At 47.1% G+C, this 23,137-nt stretch overlaps 1 protein-coding gene across 1 annotated transcript in view; it reads left to right on the top strand.

Moving 5' to 3' along the window:
* Positions 1-23,137, top strand: part of abcc2 (ATP binding cassette subfamily C member 2) — a 109,805-nt gene that overhangs the window by 53,691 nt on the left and 32,977 nt on the right. Inside the window, exons 13-21 of the mRNA XM_078223078.1 lie at positions 1,465-1,611; positions 5,010-5,094; positions 6,437-6,503; positions 7,459-7,585; positions 10,403-10,579; positions 11,620-11,787; positions 13,144-13,327; positions 19,712-19,844; positions 21,513-21,642. Of these exons, the coding sequence (XP_078079204.1) occupies positions 1,465-1,611; positions 5,010-5,094; positions 6,437-6,503; positions 7,459-7,585; positions 10,403-10,579; positions 11,620-11,787; positions 13,144-13,327; positions 19,712-19,844; positions 21,513-21,642 (1,218 nt within the window). The remainder of the gene's footprint in view (positions 1-1,464; positions 1,612-5,009; positions 5,095-6,436; positions 6,504-7,458; positions 7,586-10,402; positions 10,580-11,619; positions 11,788-13,143; positions 13,328-19,711; positions 19,845-21,512; positions 21,643-23,137) is intronic.

Raw genomic sequence — 23,137 nt, 5'->3', positions numbered from 1 at the left:
TTTCTTGCTTTGGGAATCTCTGTGTGCGAGGTTTGTCATCAGCAACAACTTGCATTTATATAACGCCTTTAATGTTGTAAAAACATCTCCAGGTGCTTTACAGGAGTGTGATTTGACACTGAGCCATAGGTTTGATTTGATTTATTGTTGTCACATGTATTAACATAGTGAAAAGTATTGTTTCTTGCGCTCTAAACAGACAAAGCATACCATTCATAGAGAAAGAAAGGAGAGTGTGCAGAATGTAGTGTTACAGTCATAGCTAGAGTGTAAAGAAAGATCAACTTAATGCAAGGTAAGTCCATTCAAAAGTCTGACAGCAGCAGGGAAGAAGCTGATCTTGAGTTGGTTGGTACGTGACCTCAGACTTTTGTATCTTTTTCCCGAAGGAAGAAGGTGGAAGAGAGAATGTCCGGGGTATGTGGGGTCCTTAATTATGCTGGCTGCTTTGCTGAGGCAGCGGGAAGTGTAGATGGATGGGAGGCTGGTTTGCGTGATGGATTGGGCTACACTCACGACCTTTTGTAGTTTCTTGCGGTCTTGGGCAGAGCAGGAGCCAAACCAAGCTGTGATACAACCAGAAAGAATGCTTTCTATGATGCATCTGTAAAAGTTGGTGAGAGTCGTTGCTGACATGCAAAATTTCCTTAGTCTTCTAAGTAGAGGTGCCGGTGGGCTTTCTTAACTATAGTGTCAGCATGGGGAGACCGGAACAGGTTGTTGGTGATCTGGACACCTAAAAACTTGAAGCTCTCGACCCTTTCTACTTTGTCCCCGTTGATGTAGACAGGGATATGTTCTCCTTTATGCTTCCTGAAGTCGATGACAGTCTCCTTCGTTTTGTTGACATTGAGGGAGAGATTATTGTTGCCGCACCAGTTCACCAGATTCCCTATCTCATTCCTGTACTCTGTCTCGTCATTGTTTGAGATCCGACCCACTACGGTGGTGTCGTCAGCAAACCTGAAAATCGAGTTGGAGGGGAATTTGGCCGCACAGTCAGAGGGACATAAGGAGTATAGTAGGGACATTAAGAAGACATTAGGAGAGCTGACCAATTTTTAAAGAGTGTCCTTTCCCATCCATGTACTTATCCAAATGCTTTTTATGAGTGTAGAGGGATATGGGCCAAACGTGGGCAATTGGGATTAGTTTAGTGATAAAAACGGTGCGGCATGGACAAGTTGGGCTGAAGGGCCTATCTCCATGTTGTAAACCTCTATGACTCTACCTGAGCAACTTTAATCCCCAGATTCACTGGGGATTCAAGAGGGGGAGGAAGACTCACTGGGGTTTCGGGTCGGGGGGAATGACTCACTGGGGATCTAACTCCAATTTATATATGAATTGCTCTGGGAAAATTATTTGCTTATCATTGTTTCACGTGGAGTCGGACTTTTAAGGCACGAAGTGAGGAATTCCTGTCATTCTGAGTACCGGTGTTCTTTCCCTCATATTGTGTAGGTGACTCTAGCCAGTTTCGCTGTCTATCTCGCTGTGGATCCGAACAATGTTCTCAGTGCCGAGAAAGCTTTTACCTCCATCTCACTCTTCAACATTATGAGATTTCCTCTGATGATGGTACCCTTGCTTATCTCCTCAATGGTCCAGGTAAGACCCGTGGCAAGTCAATTTCAGTGTTAGCCTATTCACTTTGGACCTACAAACAAATGAATTGAACAGGGTACTGTACACCCCAAAAGGTGAAAAGTTGGGAACAGTGGGTCCAGGTACACAATATCATTCAAATGTCACAAACATGCAGAATCACGAGGCGAAGGGAATGCTGATTTGTATGTTGCCAGGACTAGAATCCAGGGTGGGAGCCATCGTGTTTCAGCTGGTTGGGCCATGCCTGGAGTTACAGATATCACACCTTAGAAAGGATATATTGACCTTGGAGGGAGTGCACCGTAGATTTAGCAGAATGATACCTGGACTCGAAGAGTTAAATTAAGAGAAGAGACAGGAAAACTATAGGAAACTAGAACAGTGAATGATGGAGAAGGGTCACGACGAAAGATTTAAATCAGCAAAGATGGGAGGAGGCTCGAGTGGGGCATAAACAACAGCATGGGCTGGTGAGGCTGAATGGCCTGTTCTATATATCCTACATAACGGTTACACAAACTAAAGGTGTATTTCTTTAATTTAGAAAGCTCAGGGGTGATTTTATCAAAGTTTAATTTTGATTTGATTTATTATTGTCACATGTATTAGTATACAGTGAAAAGTATTGTTTCTTGCGCGTTATACAGACAAAGCATACCATTCATAGAGACGGAAAGGAGAGAGTGCAGAATGTAATGTTACAGTCATAGCTAAGGTGTAGAGAAAGATCAACTTAATGCGAGGTAAGTCCATTCAAAAGTCTGATGGCAGCAGGGAAGAAGCTGTTCTTGAGTTGGTTGGTATGTGACCTCAGACTTTTATATCTTTTTCCCAACGGAGGAAGGTGGAAGAGAGAATGTCCGGGGTGTGTGGGGTCCTTAATTATGCTGGCTGCTTTGCCGAGGCAGCGGGAAGTGTAGACAGAGTCAATGGATGGGTATTGGGAGAACAGATAGGGTAGACAGAGAGAAACTATTTTAGCTAATTTGAAAGTTTATAGCTTAAGAGGCATAGACTAAAGATTCAAGTTGTGAAATTAAGAAACACTTGTACACACAAAGGACGGTCAAAATTTGAACATTCTTCCACAACTGGCATTGATGCCAGATCGGTTACTAGTTTTCAGTTTGGTATATTTCTGTTAATCAAAGATGTTGAAGGTTATGGAGAAATCATAAGTACATGGATTTAGCTCAGAGATTAGCCATGTTGTTATTGAATGGTAGGACAGGTTTGAGGGGCTGAATGGCCTCCTCCTGTTCCTATCTTTCCAGAAACCTCCTGGTAATGACCTTTTTCTCTTCGCATTTTTACTTCCTTCTGCTCTTCTCTTGAAGCCACAAACTTCTTCATGTCTTCCACTATCTTAGAGGGCAAACAGGACTCATCCAAAAGACAGCACCTCTGACACTACGACACTACCTCGGTACTGCACTGGAGTGTCAATCTGAATGATGGGGTGAGTCCCTGGGGTGGGTACTAGGATATCAGATCAGAAACCCCAGGATAAATTATGAAGTCAGAATACAGCCAACAATTTTCTATTTTACTATTAATGAGAGGATAGACTTCAGTTTTAGTTTATTTATTAATGTCACAAGTAGGCTTATGTTAACACTGCAATGAAGTTACTGTGAAAATCCCTTAGTCGCCACACTCTGTTGCTTGTTCAAGTACACTGAGGGAGAATTTAGCATGGCCAATGCACCGAACCAGCACGTCTTTCGGAATGTGGGAGGAAACTGGAGCACTCCAGGTGCGATTCTACTGAACTAGGGAAGCTTTTATCAAAACAAACTTTATTTAACAAGACAGTTTAACTATAACAAATGAAATTAGCTAAACATTTAGCATCTTAATAATGCTGAAACATGAAAAGATACAATTCTTAACTGTTCACCCAACTCTGAGTTCCAATTCAAGCAATATTCCTCTTATAGGCTTAAACCTCCTCTTTAAAATTAGTCAGCAAAGCACAGGCTCACTTGTCTGCCTCAGGTTAACAGCCCTAGAGCTTTCGGAACACCTCTGGAGAGAGAGACACACATCTTGCTTCTTTCAGAACCAGGCAGTAATCACTTGTTTTAAAAATGAAAAAGAAACTATGTTTTCCCTGCAATTTTAGCTCCTCCCATTGTGCACATGACTCTGTCTCTGTCAATCAGCCTAATCAAAACTGTACTCTGAAACCCCAGGGGAAACCTGAGTAAACACAAAGGTGTCAGCTCAGCTTAAAACAAACACTCCAGTTCTAAAATGAGTACTTATCCTATGCTATCAAGTTAAAGGTTTTGCTGGACAAATCAGCACCTTGCACAACAGATTTGAATTCTAAACATACTCCTTACCCGAAACATGATAGAAATATATTTCATAAAGGCACTGTATCATCACATGGGATTTAATCTGTAACCTTCTGACTCAGGGAACACGAAGAATAGGGGACATAGGTTTAAGTTACGTGGGGAAAAGTTTAGAGGAGATTTGCGAGGCAAGTGTTTTACACAGAGGGTGGTGAATGTCTGGAACGCACTGCCCGGGGAGGTGGTGGGAGCAGGTACGAAAGCGGCATTTAAGGGGCATCTAGATAAATACATGAATAGGATGTGAATGAAAGGATACGGACTCCGTAAGTGCATACTGTTTTAGTTTAGACAGGCTTGGAGGGTCGAAGGGCCTGCTTCTGTGTTGTACTTTTCTTTGTTCTTTGTATAAGACTGGAGGAGGTCATCTGTTCCTCTGAACATGCTTTTTCATTCGATATGTTCATGACCCATCTTTGACCCCAACTCCATTTTTCTGTCCAATCCTGTCGTTCCATTAATGTCCAAAAATCTACAGACCACAGCTTTGAACATACTCATCCACAGCTGACTGCGGTACAGAATTCCAACGATTCACAACCATTTAAGAGACTCCTTATCTCAGTTCTAACTGGTCCTTATTCTGAGTCTGTGATCCTCATTTTAAAAAAATCATTTCTAGGACATAGGCATCACCGGCAAGGATAGCATTTGTTGCCCATCCCTAGTTGCCCTTGAAAAGGTGGTAGTGAGCTGCCATTCTGAACTGATGCATTTCATTCTCGTGGGCAATTAGGGATGGGCAATCAGTGCTGGTCGAGCCAACGACACCCACTTCCTATAAATGGATTCAAAAAATGAGGGTCACAGACTCAGAATAAAGGCCAGAGAACAGAGATATTCTGATTCAGATCGATTCCTGCGACAGAGAGATTCCTACCCACTGAACCGAGACTGACCCCTCCAGCATCGTCACTAGGAAGAGTACACTGATCAATGGGAAATGTTCCGAAAGCTTTGTAAGAAGTTACCAATATTCCTTTAATCCAACACATGTCATTTGGTTACTCGAGTTATTATTTCTTCCATCTGTAGGCCGGAGTTTCCTGCAGACGTCTGGAAAGGTTCCTAGGAGGTGACAACCTCGACACCTCAGCAATCCAACAGGATCCCAGCTATGGTACGTTGGGTGAGAGAAATCTAGGAGTACTTTAGTTACTGCTGATGTATCAAGGCCATGGTCTGTGTTGGAATATTCCACTGGTTATTTATATTTATGTGGTAGCGTGGCCCCTTTAAGGGAGCGTTCCCTGAGGGCCATGTGATCGGGCTGGACCCTATGGAGCGTCGAAGCGGGAAGGTAAGCCAATTGAGTGAAAGTGGGTGTATTCCGGGTTGGGCAGGATCCTCAGTTGGAGCCGGGGAGGAGAGTTGTACAGTTGCATAGTTATTGTGTCTGACCCTGTTAGTGTAAATACACCACTGAGGATCCTCCCCAACCCGGGATATGCGCACTTTCACTCAATTGGCTTAGCTTCCCGCCTCGACATTTTATTAATTCATGGAATGTGGTAGTTGCTGTTCGTCCCTAATTGCTTGAGAAGGTGGTGATGAGCTGCAGTCCATGTGGTGTAGGTTTATTCATTAGCAATAAAACCATGGTTACTTTAAACCACATGAAGTCACCCTCAATTTTTGACAACTTATATTTATATATCATATTGATATATTGGTAGCACAGAACTTGAGGATTGCTGCAAAAAGACACACATTGTCGAAGCTTTCCGTCTTGTACTCATCAGGACAATTAACAAGAATACCAAATTGTAAAGGAAACAACAATTTATATTGTGTGAGATGAGGGTGCTGATTGGTTGGTAGAGAATGCATCACTCTTAATAATTCAGAGAGGTGTTCAAAATCATGAAGGATTTATTTTTATTATTCGTTGGACATCAGCATCGCTGGCTGGCCAGCATTTATTGCCCATCCCTTGTTGCCTTTGAAACTGAGAGTCTCGCTCGGCCATTTCAGAGGGCAATTAAGAGTCAACCACATTGCTGTGGCTCTGGAGTCACATGTAGGCCAGACCGGGTAAGGGCAGCAGATTTCCTTCCCTAAAGGACATCAGTGAATCAGATGGGTTTTTCTACATTTGATAATACTTTCAGGGTCACCATTACTGAGATTAGCTTTCAATTCCAGATTTTATTAATTGAATTTAAATTCCACCAGCTGCTGTGGTGGGATTTGAATCCATATCCCCCAGATCATTAGCCTGAGCCTCTAGACTAATAGTCTAGTAACATGGGCACAATGCCACCATCTCCCCTAAACTTTTGAAGGGAAAAATTGTCAGGGAAAGAGAAGGGGAGGGGGATTGTCGGTACAATTTGATGGACTGAATGGCCTTCTGTGCTGTATCGTTCTATGATTCTGCATATTGTACACGATCAGACAGTGCAAATAAATTGATATTTGTTTGTTCCGTAAGGAATAACTTTTCAATGTCCTGTCACCAGAGTCTGCAGTAAGCTTCTCAGATGCCACCTTTTCCTGGAATAAAGATGAAAGTCCCACCATTAAGAAGTGAGTAAGGTTTGTGTGGCTACGTCATGTGTCTCATTGCTGACATGCTGAAAGTGTTAAAGCTGGGCGTTACTGGGGGTTCTAAGGTTATCCTATTGTTGCAATAAATTTTGTTGAGAAGAGATGGAAAGGGGGCCGGTGAGCAGGGTGGCACGGCGGCACAGTGGTTAGCACTGCTGTCTCAGAGCGTCAGGGACCCGGGTTCAATTCCAGCCTCGGGTCACTGTCTGTGTGGACTTTGCACGTTCTCCCCGTGTCTGGGTGGGTTTCCTCCAGGAGCTTCGGTTTCCTCCCACACTCCAAAGATGTGTGGGTTAGGTTGATTGGTCATGCTAAATTGCCCCTTGGTGTCAAAGGGGACTAGGAGGGTAAGTATGTGGGGTTGTGGGAATAGGGCCTGGGTGGAGCAGGCTTGATGGGCCGAATGGCCTCCTTCTGCACTGTATGGATTCTTTGATTCTCTGTGAGTTTTGGTGGCTGTTCCCTGGCGTTTTGCCCAGGTGCCCGACCGAGCAGCGTGCCAGTACTGGCAGTAGAGTTTGAACCTGGTGTTCACACATCCCAAAGGGGATGTCACGGGTTATCGGAACAGGAACCCTGCTTCCACCTCCTCCCCAACCCTCGTGGAAAACTCCACTGCTTTTCCATGGATAGAGGCTACAGGATTGTTCACAGCTATGTGAGAAAGCTGGTGGGGCTACGTTTCAGCACCTGGTCTGAATGACTGCTCCCCTGACAGTGTAGCACCCTGTTGGTGCTGCGCCAGGCGTGTCAGCTTTGAGTTTGTGCTCACGTCTCTAGAGTGGGAATTGATCCCAGGATGTTCTGAGTTGGAGGCCAAGGTCCTGCCCTCTGAGACCAAGACCCAAGGAGCTTCCTGATCACTGATCACCTCGCTGTCTCAGCATTTCCTGACTGCCGTTTGCGATATTAATCTGTGTTTTTTTTCCTCCAGTGTTACGTTAGATATCAAAGCAGGCAGCCTGGTGGCAGTGGTGGGGAGTGTGGGAAGTGGCAAATCCTCGTTGATATCTGCATTACTGGGGGAAATGGAGAATATCAAAGGATTCATAAACATCAAGGTACTGAAATACACCAGCCGCGGAATCGGTGCATCTCTGCTATGTCCTTAGGGGAGGAATGATTCTTGCTGACAATTTCCTTGGAGTTTTCCATTCTGTTTGCCCAGGTTTCAGTGGAAGTGCGGTGGGTATCTCCGCTTACCCGTGTAGGAACTGTAACTGTCACACTGCCCAAAGCTCTGCCAGCCGAAAGGGCAAAGGTCAAAGCTTGTGTCTTTATTTTATTCATTCATGGAATGTGGGAGTCACTGTTCATCCCTAATTGCCCCTTGAGAAGGTGGTGATGAGCTGCAGTCCATGTGGTGTAGGTACACCCACAGTGCTGTTAGGGAGGGAGTTCCAGGGTTTTGACCCTGTCAGCGACAGTGAAGGAACGGCAATGTATTTCCAAGTAAGAGTTTTAACAACACCAGGTTAAAGTCCAACAGGTTTATTTGGTAGCAAATGCCATTAGCTTTCGGAGCCCTGCTCCTTCGTCAGATGGAGTGGATATCTATCTGACGAAGGAGCAGGGCTCCGAAAGCGAATGGCATTTGCTACCAAATAAACCTGTTGGACTTTAACCTGGTGTTGTTAAAACTCTTACTGTGTTCACCCCAGTCCAACGCCGGCATCTCCACATACTGTATTTCCAAGTCAGGATGGCGAGTGGCTTGGAGGTGAACCTGCAGGTGGCGGTGTTCCCATATGTCTGCTGCCCTTGTCCTTTGAGGTGGAAGTGGTCATGGGTTTGGAAGGTGCTGTCTAAGGAACCTTGGTGAGTTGCTGCAGTGCATCTTGTCGATGGTACACACGGCTGCCACTGTGCGTCAGTGGTGGTGGGAATGAATGTTTAAGGTAGCGGATGAGATGCTGATCGGGTGGGCTGCCTTCCTTATCGAGCTTCTTAAGTAGACAATTTGCACAAGGAGGTTATGTGTGAGTGTACAATGAGGTGCAGATCCTGCTACACAATGTCATCTTAGAATCATACAGTGCTAAAGAGGCCCTTCAGCCCATCGAGTCTGCACCAACACACAAGAAACACCTGACCTTCCACCTAATCCCATTTACCAGCACTTGGCCCATAGCCCTGAATGTTATGATGTGCCAAGTGCTCATCCAGATACTTTTTAAAGGATGTGAGGCATCCCGCCTCTATCCCCTTCCAGGCAGCGCATTCCAGACTGTCACCACCCTCTGGGTAAAAAGGTTTTCCCTCAAATCCCCCCTAAACCTCCCACCCCTCACCTTGAACCTATGTCCCCTCGTGACTGACCTTTTAACTAAAGGGAACAGCTGCTCCTTATCACCCCGTCCATGCCCCTCATAATCCTGAACACCTCAATCAGGTCGCCCCTCAGTCCTCTCTGCTCCAACAAAAACAACACAAACTTATCCAACCTCTCTTTATAACTTAAACATTCCATCTGGGATACAGCACATTAAACATGTGCTGTATCCCAGGCAGCATCCTGGTGAATCTCCTCTGCATTCCTTCCAGTGCAATCACATCCTTCCTATAATGTGAACAAAGAACAAAGAAAAGTACGGCACAGGAACAGGCCCTTCAGCCCTCCAAACCTGTGCCGATCATGATGCCCGAACTAAACTAACAACCTTCTGCCCTTACTCGGTCCATATCCCTCTATTCTTGTACCCATCCAGGTGTCTCTTAAATGCTGCGAATGTGCCTGCTTCCCCCACTCCTCTGGCAGTGCATTCCAGGCACCCACCGCTCTCTGCAGTTCTGGTCGCAGTTCTGGGCATGCAGATCCAGTTCCCTTAAAGGGCAACATGGTGGCCAAGGTGATTAAGAAGGCATATGGCATGCTTGCTTTCTTCAGCCGGGGCACTGAGTACAAGAGTTGGCAAAACGTCCTCCACACATCTCCCTTAAACTTTCCCCTCTCACCTTGAACCTGTGCCCCCTTGTAATTGATACTTCCACCCTGGGAAAAAGCCTCTGACTATCCACCCTGTCTGTGCTTCTCATAATTTTATAGATCTCTATCAGGTCTCCTCTCAGCCTCCGTCTTTCCAGTGAAAACAATCCGAGTTTATTCAACCTCTCCTCATAGTCAACACCCTCGAGACCAGGCAACATTCTGGTGAACCTTCTTTACACTCTCTCCAAATCTTCCGGGTCCTTCTGGTGGTGTGGTGACCAGAACTGCACACAATACTCTAAATGCGGCCTAACCAAGGTTTTATATAGCTGCAACATGATTTCCCAACTCTTGTACTCAGTGCCCCGGCTGATGAAGGCAAGCATGCCATATGCCTTCTTAATCACCTTGGCCACCTGTGTTACCCTTTAAGGGAACTGTGGACCTGCACGCCCAGTTCTGTAAACAGAAGTGCACACAGTACTCTAGTTGTGACCTCACCAAAGTTTGATACAACTCCAACATGACTTCCCTGTTTTTGTAATCTGTGCCTTGATTGAGAAAGGCAAGTGTCCCAAAATGCTTTTCCACCACCCTACTAATATACCCTTCCACCTTCAGAGACCTGGACACAAACACGCCAAAATCCCTTTGTTCTTCAGAACTTCCTAGTGTCATGTCATTCGTTCAATGATTTAATTCCTTGTCAAATTAAATCTTGGTTGGAATAGGGATATGAATTGGAACTTAGTTGAAGAATTCACAAAGTAAGGTATTGATTCAGGATTCACCAGGGAGGAGGAGATGAATGAGGGACAAGGTCAGGAGATGGATGGATTAATCTGTCTGAACTGCTCCTGAACATGCAGCCCAATGTTAATATCAGCAAGACGTGAAAAACCGTGCCTTTTCTCACCCCATCTTTCTCCTGTTGACTGTGCGCTTTTAGGGTTCATTTGCCTACGTACCTCAACAAGCCTGGATCCAAAACAATACCCTCCAGGACAACATTCTGTTTGGTTCGAAACGGGAGGAATCTCGATATCAGCAAGTCCTGGAGGCCTGCGCTCTTCTAGCAGACCTGGAGCTCCTGCCAGCCGGGGACCAGACGGAGATTGGGGAAAAGGTACCGGAGAAAGGGGAAATGGGAAATTCTCCGCAAATCTGGCGACATCTGTGGAGAGAGAAACTCTTCTGAGTCAAATTGATGAAGAATCGCATTGGACCCAAAACATTGGGATGAATTTTCCCATTCTGCCCGGCATGGGAATTGGAGCAGGCGAGGGGCGGACAATGGAAAGGTCCAATGACCTTGGGCAGGAATTTCCAGTTTCGGGGCGAGCACGGCCGTAAGATGCCGCCCTTTGACTCTGTTTCTCTCTCCACAGGCGCTGCCAGACCCGCTGAGATTTTCCGGCATTTCCTGTTGTCCAGCAATTTTCCAGCATCCGCAATATTTTTTTTATTAAAGACTAAATGGAAATGTTCAAATTGGGCTGGGAGCCAGATGCCTTTTTTTCAGAGATGTATTCCAATTTTCATTTCCCTTTTACTGATGGTTATGGTGTGAAACCTCGGCTGTGTGGCGAATATACTCGGTCTTACTAATCCAGGATATTTACAGAGTCTGCTGAGGTGACCCCCCCCATACGATGGTGTTCACTGGATAAGGTGTTGGTGACTCTCGGAGACGGGGCTGTCACCTCGGAGGATGCAGTTTCAATTCTATTCTAGAACCAAGAGTGATTTACGCTGACCCATCACTGCATGACCGAGAGATTGCAACACTTCACTGCCACAGATACTAACCGGAATTCTACAGCCATTCAGGTCGCACCGTACTGCAAGTGAGGACGGAGGATTTGGTGCTCAGCCCAATGATGAGACTTTGATAAATTATTCCCGTTGGTAAGTGGGTGGATATCCCGGACTTGCTGGGACCTGGAATGCCATATCTGAAAAGTGGGTCGAATTGGATTCAAGAAATAATTTGGAAAGGGAGAAAAAAAGTCCTGGAGGACAAGGAAGTTTGTGATGTCACCTTCAGGACAAAACAAACGGGGCCGTTGAATTAAATGCAACTATTCACGGAGCCAGCACGTGCATGATGGGCCAAATGGCTACTTGCTTTGTGGAGTTGGTTGATTTGCTGATTTTCTTTTCCAGGGTATTAACCTAAGCGGTGGACAAAAGCAGCGAGTCAGCTTGGCCCGAGCAGCTTACAGTACAGCCGAAATTATCATTCTGGATGACCCTCTCTCTGCTGTGGATGCCCATGTGGGAAAGCACATCTTTCAGAAAGTTATTGGACCAAATGGACTGTTAAAGGACAAGGTGAGAGGCGGATCTCTGCTCCCTCCACACTGTCCCCATCAAACATTCCCAGGACAGGTACAGCACGGGGTTAGATACAGAGTAAAGCTCCCTCTACACTGTCCCCATCAAACATTCCCAGGGCAGGTACAGCACGGGGTTAGATACAGACTATATCTCAACTACAGAGCGCTGTCAGAGGGTCAGTACTGAAGGAGTGCCGCACTGTCAGAGGGTCAGTACTGAGGGAATGCCGCACTGTCAGAGGGTCAGTACTGAAGGAGTGCCGCACTGTCAGAGGGTCAGTGCTGAGGGAGTGCCGCACTGTCAGAGGGTCAGTGCTGAGGGAGTGCTGTCTGAAATTGTGAAAAAATATTCCATGATGCTATTTTCATGGAGGGTTGGAGTCCCTGCAGTATCCGGAACAATGGCCAAACTCTCCTGCCCTCACTTGCGGCTGGTTTCTTTGGGCCGTTGGAAGTGAATGGAGTTTTCGCTGGAATGCCAAATTTTCCGTTCTCGCTTGCAATGAGTCCCGCCACGGAGAGGACTGGAGAATCCTGCCCGATATTTCTCCCTCAGTTACCATCACAAAGACAGACTGTGTGGTTATTATCACATTGCTGAGTGTGGGAGGTTGTTGTGTGTAAATTGGCTGCCATATTTCTTACTCTGGAGAGGCGATGGCCTCGTGGTTTTCTCGCTGGACTATTAATCCCCAGAAACTCAGCTAATGCTCTGGGGACCTGGATTCGAATCCCACCACGGCAGATGGTGGAATTTGAATTCAATAAAATATATCTGGAATTAAGAATCTATTGATGACCATGAAACCATTGCCGATTGTCGGAAAAACCCATCTGGGTCACTAATGTCCTTTAGGGAAGGAAATCTGCCCTCCTTACCTGGTCTGGCCTACATGTGACTCCAGAGCCACAACAGTGTGGTTGACTCTCAACAGCCCTCAGGCAACTAAGGATGGGCAATAAATGCTGGCCAGCCGGCGATGCCCATGTCCCATGAATAAATAAAAAAACATTCATCTTCATTGACTGGAAAGGTTTTGAGATGTGTTGGGTTCATGAAATCTCCGTAGGAATGTAATTTTCTGTACATTCTTTCTGACTAAAGCAGGGAGTGTTAAGGTGAACAGTGGAGATACATTTCAGGGAAAGGCAGATAAACACATTGGAGAGGATGGGACAGGAGGAGAGAAACATCGAAACCAGAAGCAGGGATCGGCCACATTGAGGGGTTGAGATGAGGAGGAATGACAGGAAGTTTGTGTGCAGGATAAATACTGCCTCTGGTCTGTCCTGTTTCCGTGTGAAGTTCCATTTATTCTCTGACTCTCCGACAATTCATGTTTTCAAACAGACTCGAGTTCTTGTGACGCATGGGGTGACCTTCCTGCCTCAGGTGGATGAGATTGTGGTCCTGGTGGACGGTGAAGTGTCTGAGGTGGGCTCGTACAAAACACTAAAGGCAAACGGGGAGGCGTTTGCCGACTTCCTGAACACATATGAAGAAGGGGAGCACAGCGGGGAAGGAGAGGCTACAGGTATGAAGCTCCCACATACCTATTCTCCGCCCCGCCCCCCCACAAACCCCGCCCCCCCACAAACCCCCCTCTCTGGAAACATTTCAAATTCTCCAGTTACACAAATGATTTAAAGGTTGGGCCTTGCAATAGCCTCTCCAGGGCAACTCTGGCTATGGAGAGGTCATATCCACAGCATTGTTAACATAAGAACTAGGAGCAGGAGTTGGCCATCTGGCCCCTCGAGCCTGCTCCGCCATTCAATCAGATCATGGCTGATCTTTTCGTGGACTCAGCTCCACTTACCCACCCGCTCACCATAACCCTTAATTCCTTTACTGTTCAAAACTCTATCTTTGGCTTAAAAACATTCAATGAGGTAGCCTCAACTGCTTCACTGGGCAGAGAATTCCACAGATTCACAACCCTTTGGGTGAAGAAATTCCTTCTCAACTCAGTCCTAAATCCCGCTTATTTTGAGGCTATACCCCCTAGTTCTGGTTTCACCCGCCAGTGGAAGCAACTTCCCTGCTTCTATCTTATCTATTCCTTTCATAATTGTATATGTTTCTATAAGATCTCCCCTCATTCTTCTGAATTCCAATGAGTATAGCCCCAGTCTACTCAGTCTCTCATTGTAAGCCAACTCTCTCAACTCCAGAATCAACCTAGTGAATCTCCTCTGCACCCCCTCCAGTGCCAGTATATCCTTTCTCAAGCAAGGAGACCAAAACTGTACACAGTACTCCAGGTGTGGCCTCACCAGCTACACCATAACTGCTGTTTTTAAACTTGTCGCTGCAAGGTGTATGATAACTGGGGATGTAAACACTATAACTCAGCTTATTAACCCCACTCCACTGCAATCCCTGCAGGACACGCTCTCCACCAGCCCCCACAGCGCCCCCCACCAAACTTCCGAACAGGATATTTCACAGTTATTGCTTTTCATGACAGACAACAAGAAGAACTTGAATTTAAGTTTGAAGTTTATTTATTAGTGTCACAAGTATGCTTACATTAACACTGCAATGAAGTTACTGTGAAAATCCCCTAGTCTCCACACTCCAGCGCCTGTTCGGGTACACTGAGGGAGGATTTAGCATGGCCAATGCACCCTAACCAGCACGTCTTTTGGACTATGGGAGGAAACTGGAGCACCCGGAGGAAACCCATGCAGACACGGGGAGAACGTGCAGACTATGCATAGGCAGTGACCCAAGCTGGGAATTGAACCCGAGTCCCTGGCGCTGTGAGGCAGCAGTGCTAACCACTGTGCCACCATACCGCTCCTAAAGTGTAACATCTTTAATGTAGCAAAATATCCCAAGGCGCTTCCCATAATCGTTATCAAACAAAATTTGAAATTGAACCAGCTAAGCAGAGGGATGGTTCTGGAGGAGGAGACAGAGTGGGTGAGAGCAGGGAGGAGTGCTGAAAGAAGGACGTGAATTTCAAAATTGAGGTGTTGTTGGAAAGAGAACTAAATTAAGTCAATGAGCGCAGAGGTGATGGAGGAATGGGACTCAGTGTTATTGAACTGAATTGAATGCTTTGAGCTCATCGGGGGGTACATTGTTGCCGGCGATTCTACTCGTCACCATCTTGTAGCTTGTTATAACGTGTAGACCTTGCAACACCAATGGGTGTTTGTATGGTGAGCCTGGGATTCTAGCTTGGGCTGGTATTATCTCTTGGCATCTCTGATGGATCTCTGTAGATCATATCTGGATTTCTTGTATAGGTCAGGGCCACCTGACTTGAAAGCCTCAGACCTAGACTTCAGTTAGGCAGTGGATGTCCCTGTTCATCCATGGTTTCTGGTTGGGAAACACTTGGATTAGCTTCTTTGGCACACAGTCTGCTACGCATTTACTAATGAAGTCTGTTGCTGTAGTGACGTACTTATTTAGGTTGGCCACTGAGTTCTTGAATATTGACCTCCACTAACTTGAAGCAGTCCCACTGGAGATCATCCATTGCATTAGACCAACATTGCACGACTTTATCGCATTCTCCCCTTTCAGTTTCTGCTTGTAAGCCGGGAGCAGGAGCTGGTCTGATTTCCCAATGTGGGGAGGGGGGATTGAGCGGTAGGCATGTTTGATGCTTGTATAGGATGTTTGGGCCTCTGGTGGGACAGGAGACGTGTTGATGGTATCTTGGTAGGACACTCTTGAGCTTGGCCTGGTTGAAGTCACCGGTCACGATGAACAAGGCCTCGGGATGTTAGGCCATGGGGGGTAGCAGAGTCTGCGGAACTGAAGTTTCCTGAGGGTGGGATATCAGTCACCGGAGCATTGAATAGTCCAACCTGGGAATGCCAAGGTTGTGGATGAAGGTTTCAAAAGCAGATAGGCTGTGACAGAGCGGAGCTAGGAAACTGAGGTGAAAATATGAGATCTTTGAGATAGGGAGGATATGTGGAAACTTATCTTGGGGTCAAATAAGAATGTTCTGCTTCCAAGGCCTTGGGGAGACCACATCTCAAATACTGTGTGCAATTTTGCTCTCCTTATTTAGGATGTAAATGCATTGGAGGCGGTTCAGAGGATGCTTGCCTTCATCGGCCGGGGTATTGAGTTTAAAAATTGGCAAGTCATGTTGCAGCTTTATAGAACCTTAGTTAGGCCGCACTAGGAATATAGTGTTCAATTCTGGTCGCCACACTACCAGAAAGATGTGGAGGCTTTGGAGAGGGTACAGAAAAGATTTACCAGGATGTTGCCTGGTATGGAGGGCATTAGGTATGAGGAGAGGTTGGAGAAACTTGGTTTGTTCTTACTGGAGCAACGGAGGTTGAGGGGCGACCTGATAGAAGCCTACAAGATTATGAGAGGCATGGACAGAGTGGAAAGTCAGAAGCTTTTTCCCAGGGTCAATTACTAGGGGGCACAGGTTTAAGGTGCGAGGGGCAAGGTTTAATGGAGATGTACGAGGCAGACTTTTTATACAGAGGGTGGTGGGTGCCTGGAACTCATTGCCGGGGGAGGTAGTGGAAGCGGGTACGGTAGTGACTTTTAAGGGGCATCTTGACAAATATATGAATAGGATGGGAATAGAGGGATATGGTCCCCGGAAGCGTAGGGGGTTTTAGTTAAGTCGGGCAGCATGGTCGGTGCAGGCTTGGAGGGCCGAAGGGCCTGTTCCTGTGCTGTAATCTTCTTTGTTCTTTGTTTATGAGATTGATACCTGCAAGGAACAGATTGTCTTATAAGGAAAGGTTAGGCAGACTGGGCTCGCTTCCACACGAGTTTAGGAGAGTGAGGGGTAACTTGATTGAACTCGATAAGATCCTGAATCGTCTTGAGAAGGTGGATATTTCCTCTTCTGGGTGAGTCCAGAGCTCAGAAATTGGGGGTTGCCCTTAGGGAACAGGCATGAGGAGAACTTTTTTTCTCTCTAAGGGTTGTATGACTTTGGAACTCTCTGCCTCAGAAGATGCTGGAGACCGGGCCACAGGTTATTTATAAGACAGAGGGTATAGATTCTTAGAAATCACAGGTTATCGGGTATGATGGGTATCTGGAACACAGAGAGATCTTATTGACTGGTGAAGCAGGGTTGAGGGGCTGAATGGCCTCCTCTGTTCCTATTCCATATGTTCATAAGATTGCTAGCAGTCTGGTTCAGCCTTGATCAGCATTAGGTTTCAAATTGGACTCAGTGTGACCATAAGACCATAGGATATAGCAGCAGAATTAGGCCACTCGGCCCATCGAGTCTGCTCCGCTATTCAATCATGGCTGATAAGTTTCTCAACCCCATTCTCCCGCCTTTTCCCCGTAACCTTGGATGCCTTCACCAATCAAGAACCTATTTATCTCTGTCTTAAATACACTCAATGACCCAGCCTCCACAGCCCTCTGTGGCAATGAATTCCACAGATTCACCACCCTCTGAGTGAAGAAATTCCTCCTCATCTCGGTTCTAAAGTGTTGTCTCTTCACTCTGAGGCTGTGCCCTCGGGTCCTGGTCTCTCCCACTAATGGAAACATCTTCCCCACGTCCACTCTATCCAGGCCTTTCAGTATCCTGTAAGTTTCAATGAGATCCCCCCTCATCCTTCTAAACTCCACCGAGTACACAGAACACACAGAACACAGAACATTACAGCACAGTACAGGCCCTTCGGCCCTCGATGTTGCGCTGACCTGTGAAACCAATCTAAAGCCCATCTAACCTACACTATTCCAATATCATCCATATGTTTATCCAATGACCATTTAAATGCCCTTAATGTTGGCGAGTCCACTACTGCTGCAGGCAGGGCATTCCACGCCCTTACTACTCTCTGAGTAAAGAACCTACCTCTAACATCTGTCCTATATCTATCAGCCCTCAATTTAAAGCTATGTCTCCTCGTGCTAGCCAATACCATCCGAGGAAAAAGGCTCTCATTATCCACCCTATCTAATCCTCTGATCATCTTGTATGCCTCTATTAAGTCACCTCTTATCCTTCTTCTCTCTAACGAAAACAACCTCAAGTCCCTCAGCCTTTCCTCATAAGACCTTCCCACCATACCAGGCAACATCCTGGTAAATCTCCCCTGCACCCTTTCCAATGCTTCCACATCCTTCCTATAATGCGGCGACCAGAACTGTACGCAATACTCCAAGTGCGGCCGCACCAGAGTTTTGTACAGCTGCAACATGACCTCCTGGCTCCGAAACTCAATCCCTATCAACCTGAGTGCCAACTTTCAGGGATCTCTCTGCTCATCCACACTACCAAGTATCTTACCATTAGTCATGATGTGGAGATGCCGGCGTTGGACTGGGGTAAACACAGTAAGATATTCTTACCATTAGCCCAGTACTCTGTAATCCTGTTACTCCTTCCAAAGTGAATCACCTCACACTTTTCCGCATTAAACTCCATTTGCCACCTCTCAGCCCAGCTCTGCAGCTTATCTATGTTCCTCTGTAACCTGCAACAACCTTCTGCACTGTCCACATATCCACCGACTTTAGTGTCATCTGCAAATTTACTAACCCATCCTTCTACGCCCTCATCCAGGTCATTTATAAAAATAACAAACAGTGGTGGCCCCAAAACAGATCCTTGCGGTACACCACTAGTAACTGAACTCCAGGATGAACATTTCCCATCAACCACCACCCTCTGTCTTCTTACAGCTAGCCGATTCCTGATCCAAACCACTAAATCACCCTCAATCCCATGTGTCCGTATTTTCTGCAATAGCTTACCATGGGGAACCTTATCAAACGCTTTACTGAAATCCATATACACCACATCAACCGCTTTACCCTCATCCACCCCTTTGGTCACCTTCTCAAAGAACTCGATAAGGTTTGTGAGGCACGACCTACCCTTCACAAAACCGTGTTGACTATCCCTAATCAAATTATTCCTTTCTAGATGATAAATCCTATCTCTTATAATCCTGTCCAAAACTTTGCCCACAACAGAAGTAAGACTCACTGGTCTATAATTACCAGAGTACAGACCCAGAGCCCTCAGATGCTCCTCGTACATCAAGCTTTTCATTCCTGGGATCATTCTTGTGAACCTCCTCTGGATCCTCTCCAAGGCCAGCACATCCTTCCTTAGATACGGGGCCCAAAATTGCTCACAATACTCCAAATGGGGTCTGACCAGAGCCTTATAAAGCCTCAGCAATACATCGCTGTTTTTGTATTCGAGCCCTCGCGAAATGAATGCTAACATTGCATTTGTCTACCTAACTACCGACTCAACCTGCAGGTTAACCTTAAGAGAATCCTGAACGAAGACTCCCAAGTCCCTTTTGCACTTCCGATTTCTGAATTCTCTCCCCATTTAGAAAATAGTCTATGCCTCCATTCCTCCTTCCAAAGTGCATAACCTCACACTTTTCCACATTGTATTCCACCTGCCCCTTCTTTGCCCCACTCTCCTAACCTGTCCAAGTCCTTCTGCAGCCTCCCTGCAGTCTACCTGTCCCTCCACCTATCTTTGTATCATCTGCAAACTTAGCCACAATGCCCTCAGTTCCTTCATCTAGATCATTGATGTACACCTATATTAAACCTGCATTAATACATATTTATTAAACCTGTATCATACACCTGTATAATACACCTGCATTAAACCCGCTAATAGATCTGTATTAATAACTTGTATAATACACCTGTATTAAATCTGTATTAGTACAATTGCATAATACATCTGTATTAATATACCTGTATAATACACCCGTATAAGCCTGTATTAATAGACCTGCATAAACCTGTATAATACACCTGTATTAAACCTGTGTGTGGCTGCTTCAGCCTCTAGTCTCTCTACGTGACACATGGTAAAACTAATTGGAGAATGACAGAGATCTCAGAGTGTGGCAGGATTTGGTGGACTGAGTGGCTTCCAATGACATTTCCTTCAATATTCCTCTGCTTTCAGTCAGTGTGGTGACAGAGGAAGACCTCGCACCGGGCGAGGATCAGGAACCACAGGCAGATGAACATCTAGATGATGCGGTGACTCTAACTCTGAAACGGGAGAACAGCGAGCGTGCCAGATACAGGAAGTGGAGGTAAAATTCAATAAAACCCGGCTCCTCGGTGTGACCGGGCCCCGCGCCGCGACCGGACCCGACCCAGACCCGGCCCTGTGCTGCACCGTGACTGGACCAGACCCGGCCCGCGCCGTGACCAGAGGATGAACTCTAATCAAAGTGAGGTACTGAGTGAGATAGAGAGACTTTGCAAGGCTGTGTGGAAGGGATTAGTGGTAATCTTGCGGCACAGGTAGGATGGGCTGAAGGGCCTCCTGTGCTGTATCATTCTGTGATTTCTAAAGGAATGATGCTCTATCAGACACTCACCGGTGTGGGTTGCTCCTTGAATTGAGTGCAGGTTAATATCCACCGGTTCACAGCTCAGAAATTGAAATCTCCACTCCCGGAGCCTGTGAACAAGGAACTGGCTGTGACTTTTCTCTGCTTTTTATCCAGGCCAATGTACCTCGGCTAAGTGGCCGTGTATGAGGCAGCTTATGAATTTTGATAGCCATTTCTCGACACATATTCTGCCCTCACCCACCGCCTGTATACAAATGTGCGCAAATACACAAATCCATGCACAGACAAACACACGGATATAATTGGTGCTTGCATACACAGAGGCATAAAAATAAACTCATTCGCGCGCGCACACTCACACTCATGCTCATGCTCACACGCACTCACGCATGCACTCACGCATGCACTCATGCACACAGGCACTCACACGCGCACTCACACGCGCACTCACGCGCACTGACACGCGCACTCGCACTCACACGCGCACTCACACGCGCACTCACGCACTCTCACACGCGCGCTCTCGCACGCGCGCTCTCGCACGCGCGCTCTCGCACGCGCGCTCTCACACGCGCGCTCTCACACGCGCGCTCTCACACGCGCGCACTCTCACGCGCGCACTCTCACACGCGCACTCTCACACGCGCACTCTCACACGCGCACACATACTCACACACATACTCACACGTAAACCTAAATCTCTGGCAGCTCCTAGTTCCAGACTTCAGAGAGGGGAAAAGAGAGTCACTGCTCCCTCTCAACTCCCAGCAGCATCTAAAAGAACAACTAAGCTTGAATTATTTGTGTAAGCCTAACTCCACCCAGTCATATAACCATGCCTGTCAATCAACCTAATCAAGTTCTACCCTTCAAAGCCTCAGGGGAACTCAAAAAACAACAGAACAACATTAGTTCAAATTAAAACAAACATTCTAACAATTAGGAGCAATTATGTTGCTGCAGTAACAATGCAAGATGCTAGTTAGAGATAGAACGTCTCTGATAATACAACAAAGCTGCTAAAACAGATCCTGCACAAGGAACATGACAAATATATTCCTTAAAGGCACAGTATTGTCACATTACTCCATCTTCAAAGATAAAAAGCCAATGCTCAGGTGGACCGGGCAAACTCAAATCCATTCCTTGCTTGCTCAAAAAAACAGATTTAAATTCCAACTGAATCCAATTCACGGTCCCCACAAGAGAGGCAAACAAGATTCAAACTGACAAGGTGAGGCATTGCCCCATCTTGGGCTCGATCAGATGCACGATCTTAGCCAAAAGGACTGGTTCAAGTTTAATGATATGAAACCAGCCAAGCTATCAGAGAACCACCCAGTAAAAGTTTCAATAGAAGGAGGTTTTCAATTTAACCTGTTATTCATGTTTTTTCCTCAGTAAAAGCAGCGTGAGAGTGTCTCTGAAGAAAGCTACGAAGAACAAGGACCTGGCATCGGAGACGGAGGGACCGGTGGAGAGGGTGAAAGGTCAAAGACTGATAGAGAAAGAGACTGTGGAAACAGGGAAGGTAAGGCCTCATCTGCACATGGGTGTTGTCGAAGGTTGTGTAAACTGAAAGAAAGTGGTTCTGGCAGGCTGGTTTAAAGCTACCAGTGTAAGGACTTTAATTGATTTGGATGATCAGCCATGATCGTGATGAATGGCGGAACAGGCTGGAAGGGCCAAATGGCCTCCTCCTGCTCCTATCTTCTATATTTCTATGTTCTCAGGTAATTGAGCTGGGCCTATTAGAATATGAACTCCCTGATTAAGGGCCAATTTGATGGGCCAATCAGGGAGCTTCTTGCTTTGTACTGCAGCAGGCGTGTCAGTTCCTCTGGGTCTCCGAGTGTAGGCTGCGAACTGAAAGCACTCTGTATGCTGCGGTCAGACTTGTAAATAAAGGGATTATGGTGAAGGGATTTCTGCCTCCGAGGACTTATTACAACGAGCTTGCTGATTGTTTCAGATTATCGGTGCAGTTCACAGTGTTTAAGGTTGTGTTATTCGGGGATCTGCCACATGGTGGGTTCCCAATCTTACCCAAACTGGTGAATGGGCCATGAGGCGATTGGAAGATCTGCTTGTTGAATAGAACAGGAGATCAAAGACTCAATGGGTGCGATCTTACCGGCTAGCCAGGTCAATCGATTGGCCGGGGCGGCGATCAGGAGAGTTGGGGGGTGGTAATCGGCCGGGGGGGGGAGACGATGTTTGTGGACAGAATGATAGATCTCCCAGTACACAGTATACTGGGAGATAGGGGCACCTGCGCAATGGCACCACTAGAGGTCAGCAGCCGGCTTCATAGGTGGAACTATACCTCCCCCCCTCCCCCCCCCCCCCCCCCCACCTCATTGGTGAGATTCACATTTTGGCTTCTGCATTACACAGAGGGCTGTAAATCCGTCTTACTTACCTCGCTGAATGGTGCTCCAATCCGGAATGGCGCTGCGCTCCGGAACGGCGCTCGGCTCCGGAACGGCGCTGCGCTCCGGAATGACACTGGGCTCCAGAACGGTGCTCGGCTCCGGAACGGCGCTGCACTCCGGAATGACACTGGGCTCCAGAACGGTGCTCGGCTCCGGAATGATGCTGGGCTCCAGAACGGCGCTCGGCTCCGGAACGATGCTGGGCTCCAGAACGGCGCTCGGCTCCGGAACGATGCTGGGCTCCAGAACGGCGCTCGGCTCCGGAACGATGCTGGGCTCCAGAACGGCGCTGGGCTCCGGAACGGCGCTGCGCTCCAGAACGGCGCTCGGCTCCAGAACGATGCTGGGCTCCAGAACGGCGCTCGGCTCCAGAACGATGGTGGGCTCCAGAACGGCGCTGGGCTCCGGAACGGCGCTGGGCTCCAGAACGATGCTGGGCTCCAGAACGGCGCTCGGCTCCGGAACGATGGTGGGCTCCAGAACGGCGCTGGGCTCCGGAACGGCGCTGGGCTCCAGAACGGCGCTGGGCTCCGGAACGGCGCTGGGCTCCGGAACGGCGCTGGGCTCCGGAACGGCGCTGGGCTCCGGAAC

This window comes from Mustelus asterias, chromosome 11, assembly GCF_964213995.1.
Source record: "Mustelus asterias chromosome 11, sMusAst1.hap1.1, whole genome shotgun sequence".
NCBI classification, from domain to species: Eukaryota; Metazoa; Chordata; class Chondrichthyes; order Carcharhiniformes; family Triakidae; genus Mustelus; species Mustelus asterias.
The sequence above is the reverse complement of the archived record's forward strand: the minus strand, read 5'-3'. Positions and strand labels throughout refer to the sequence as shown.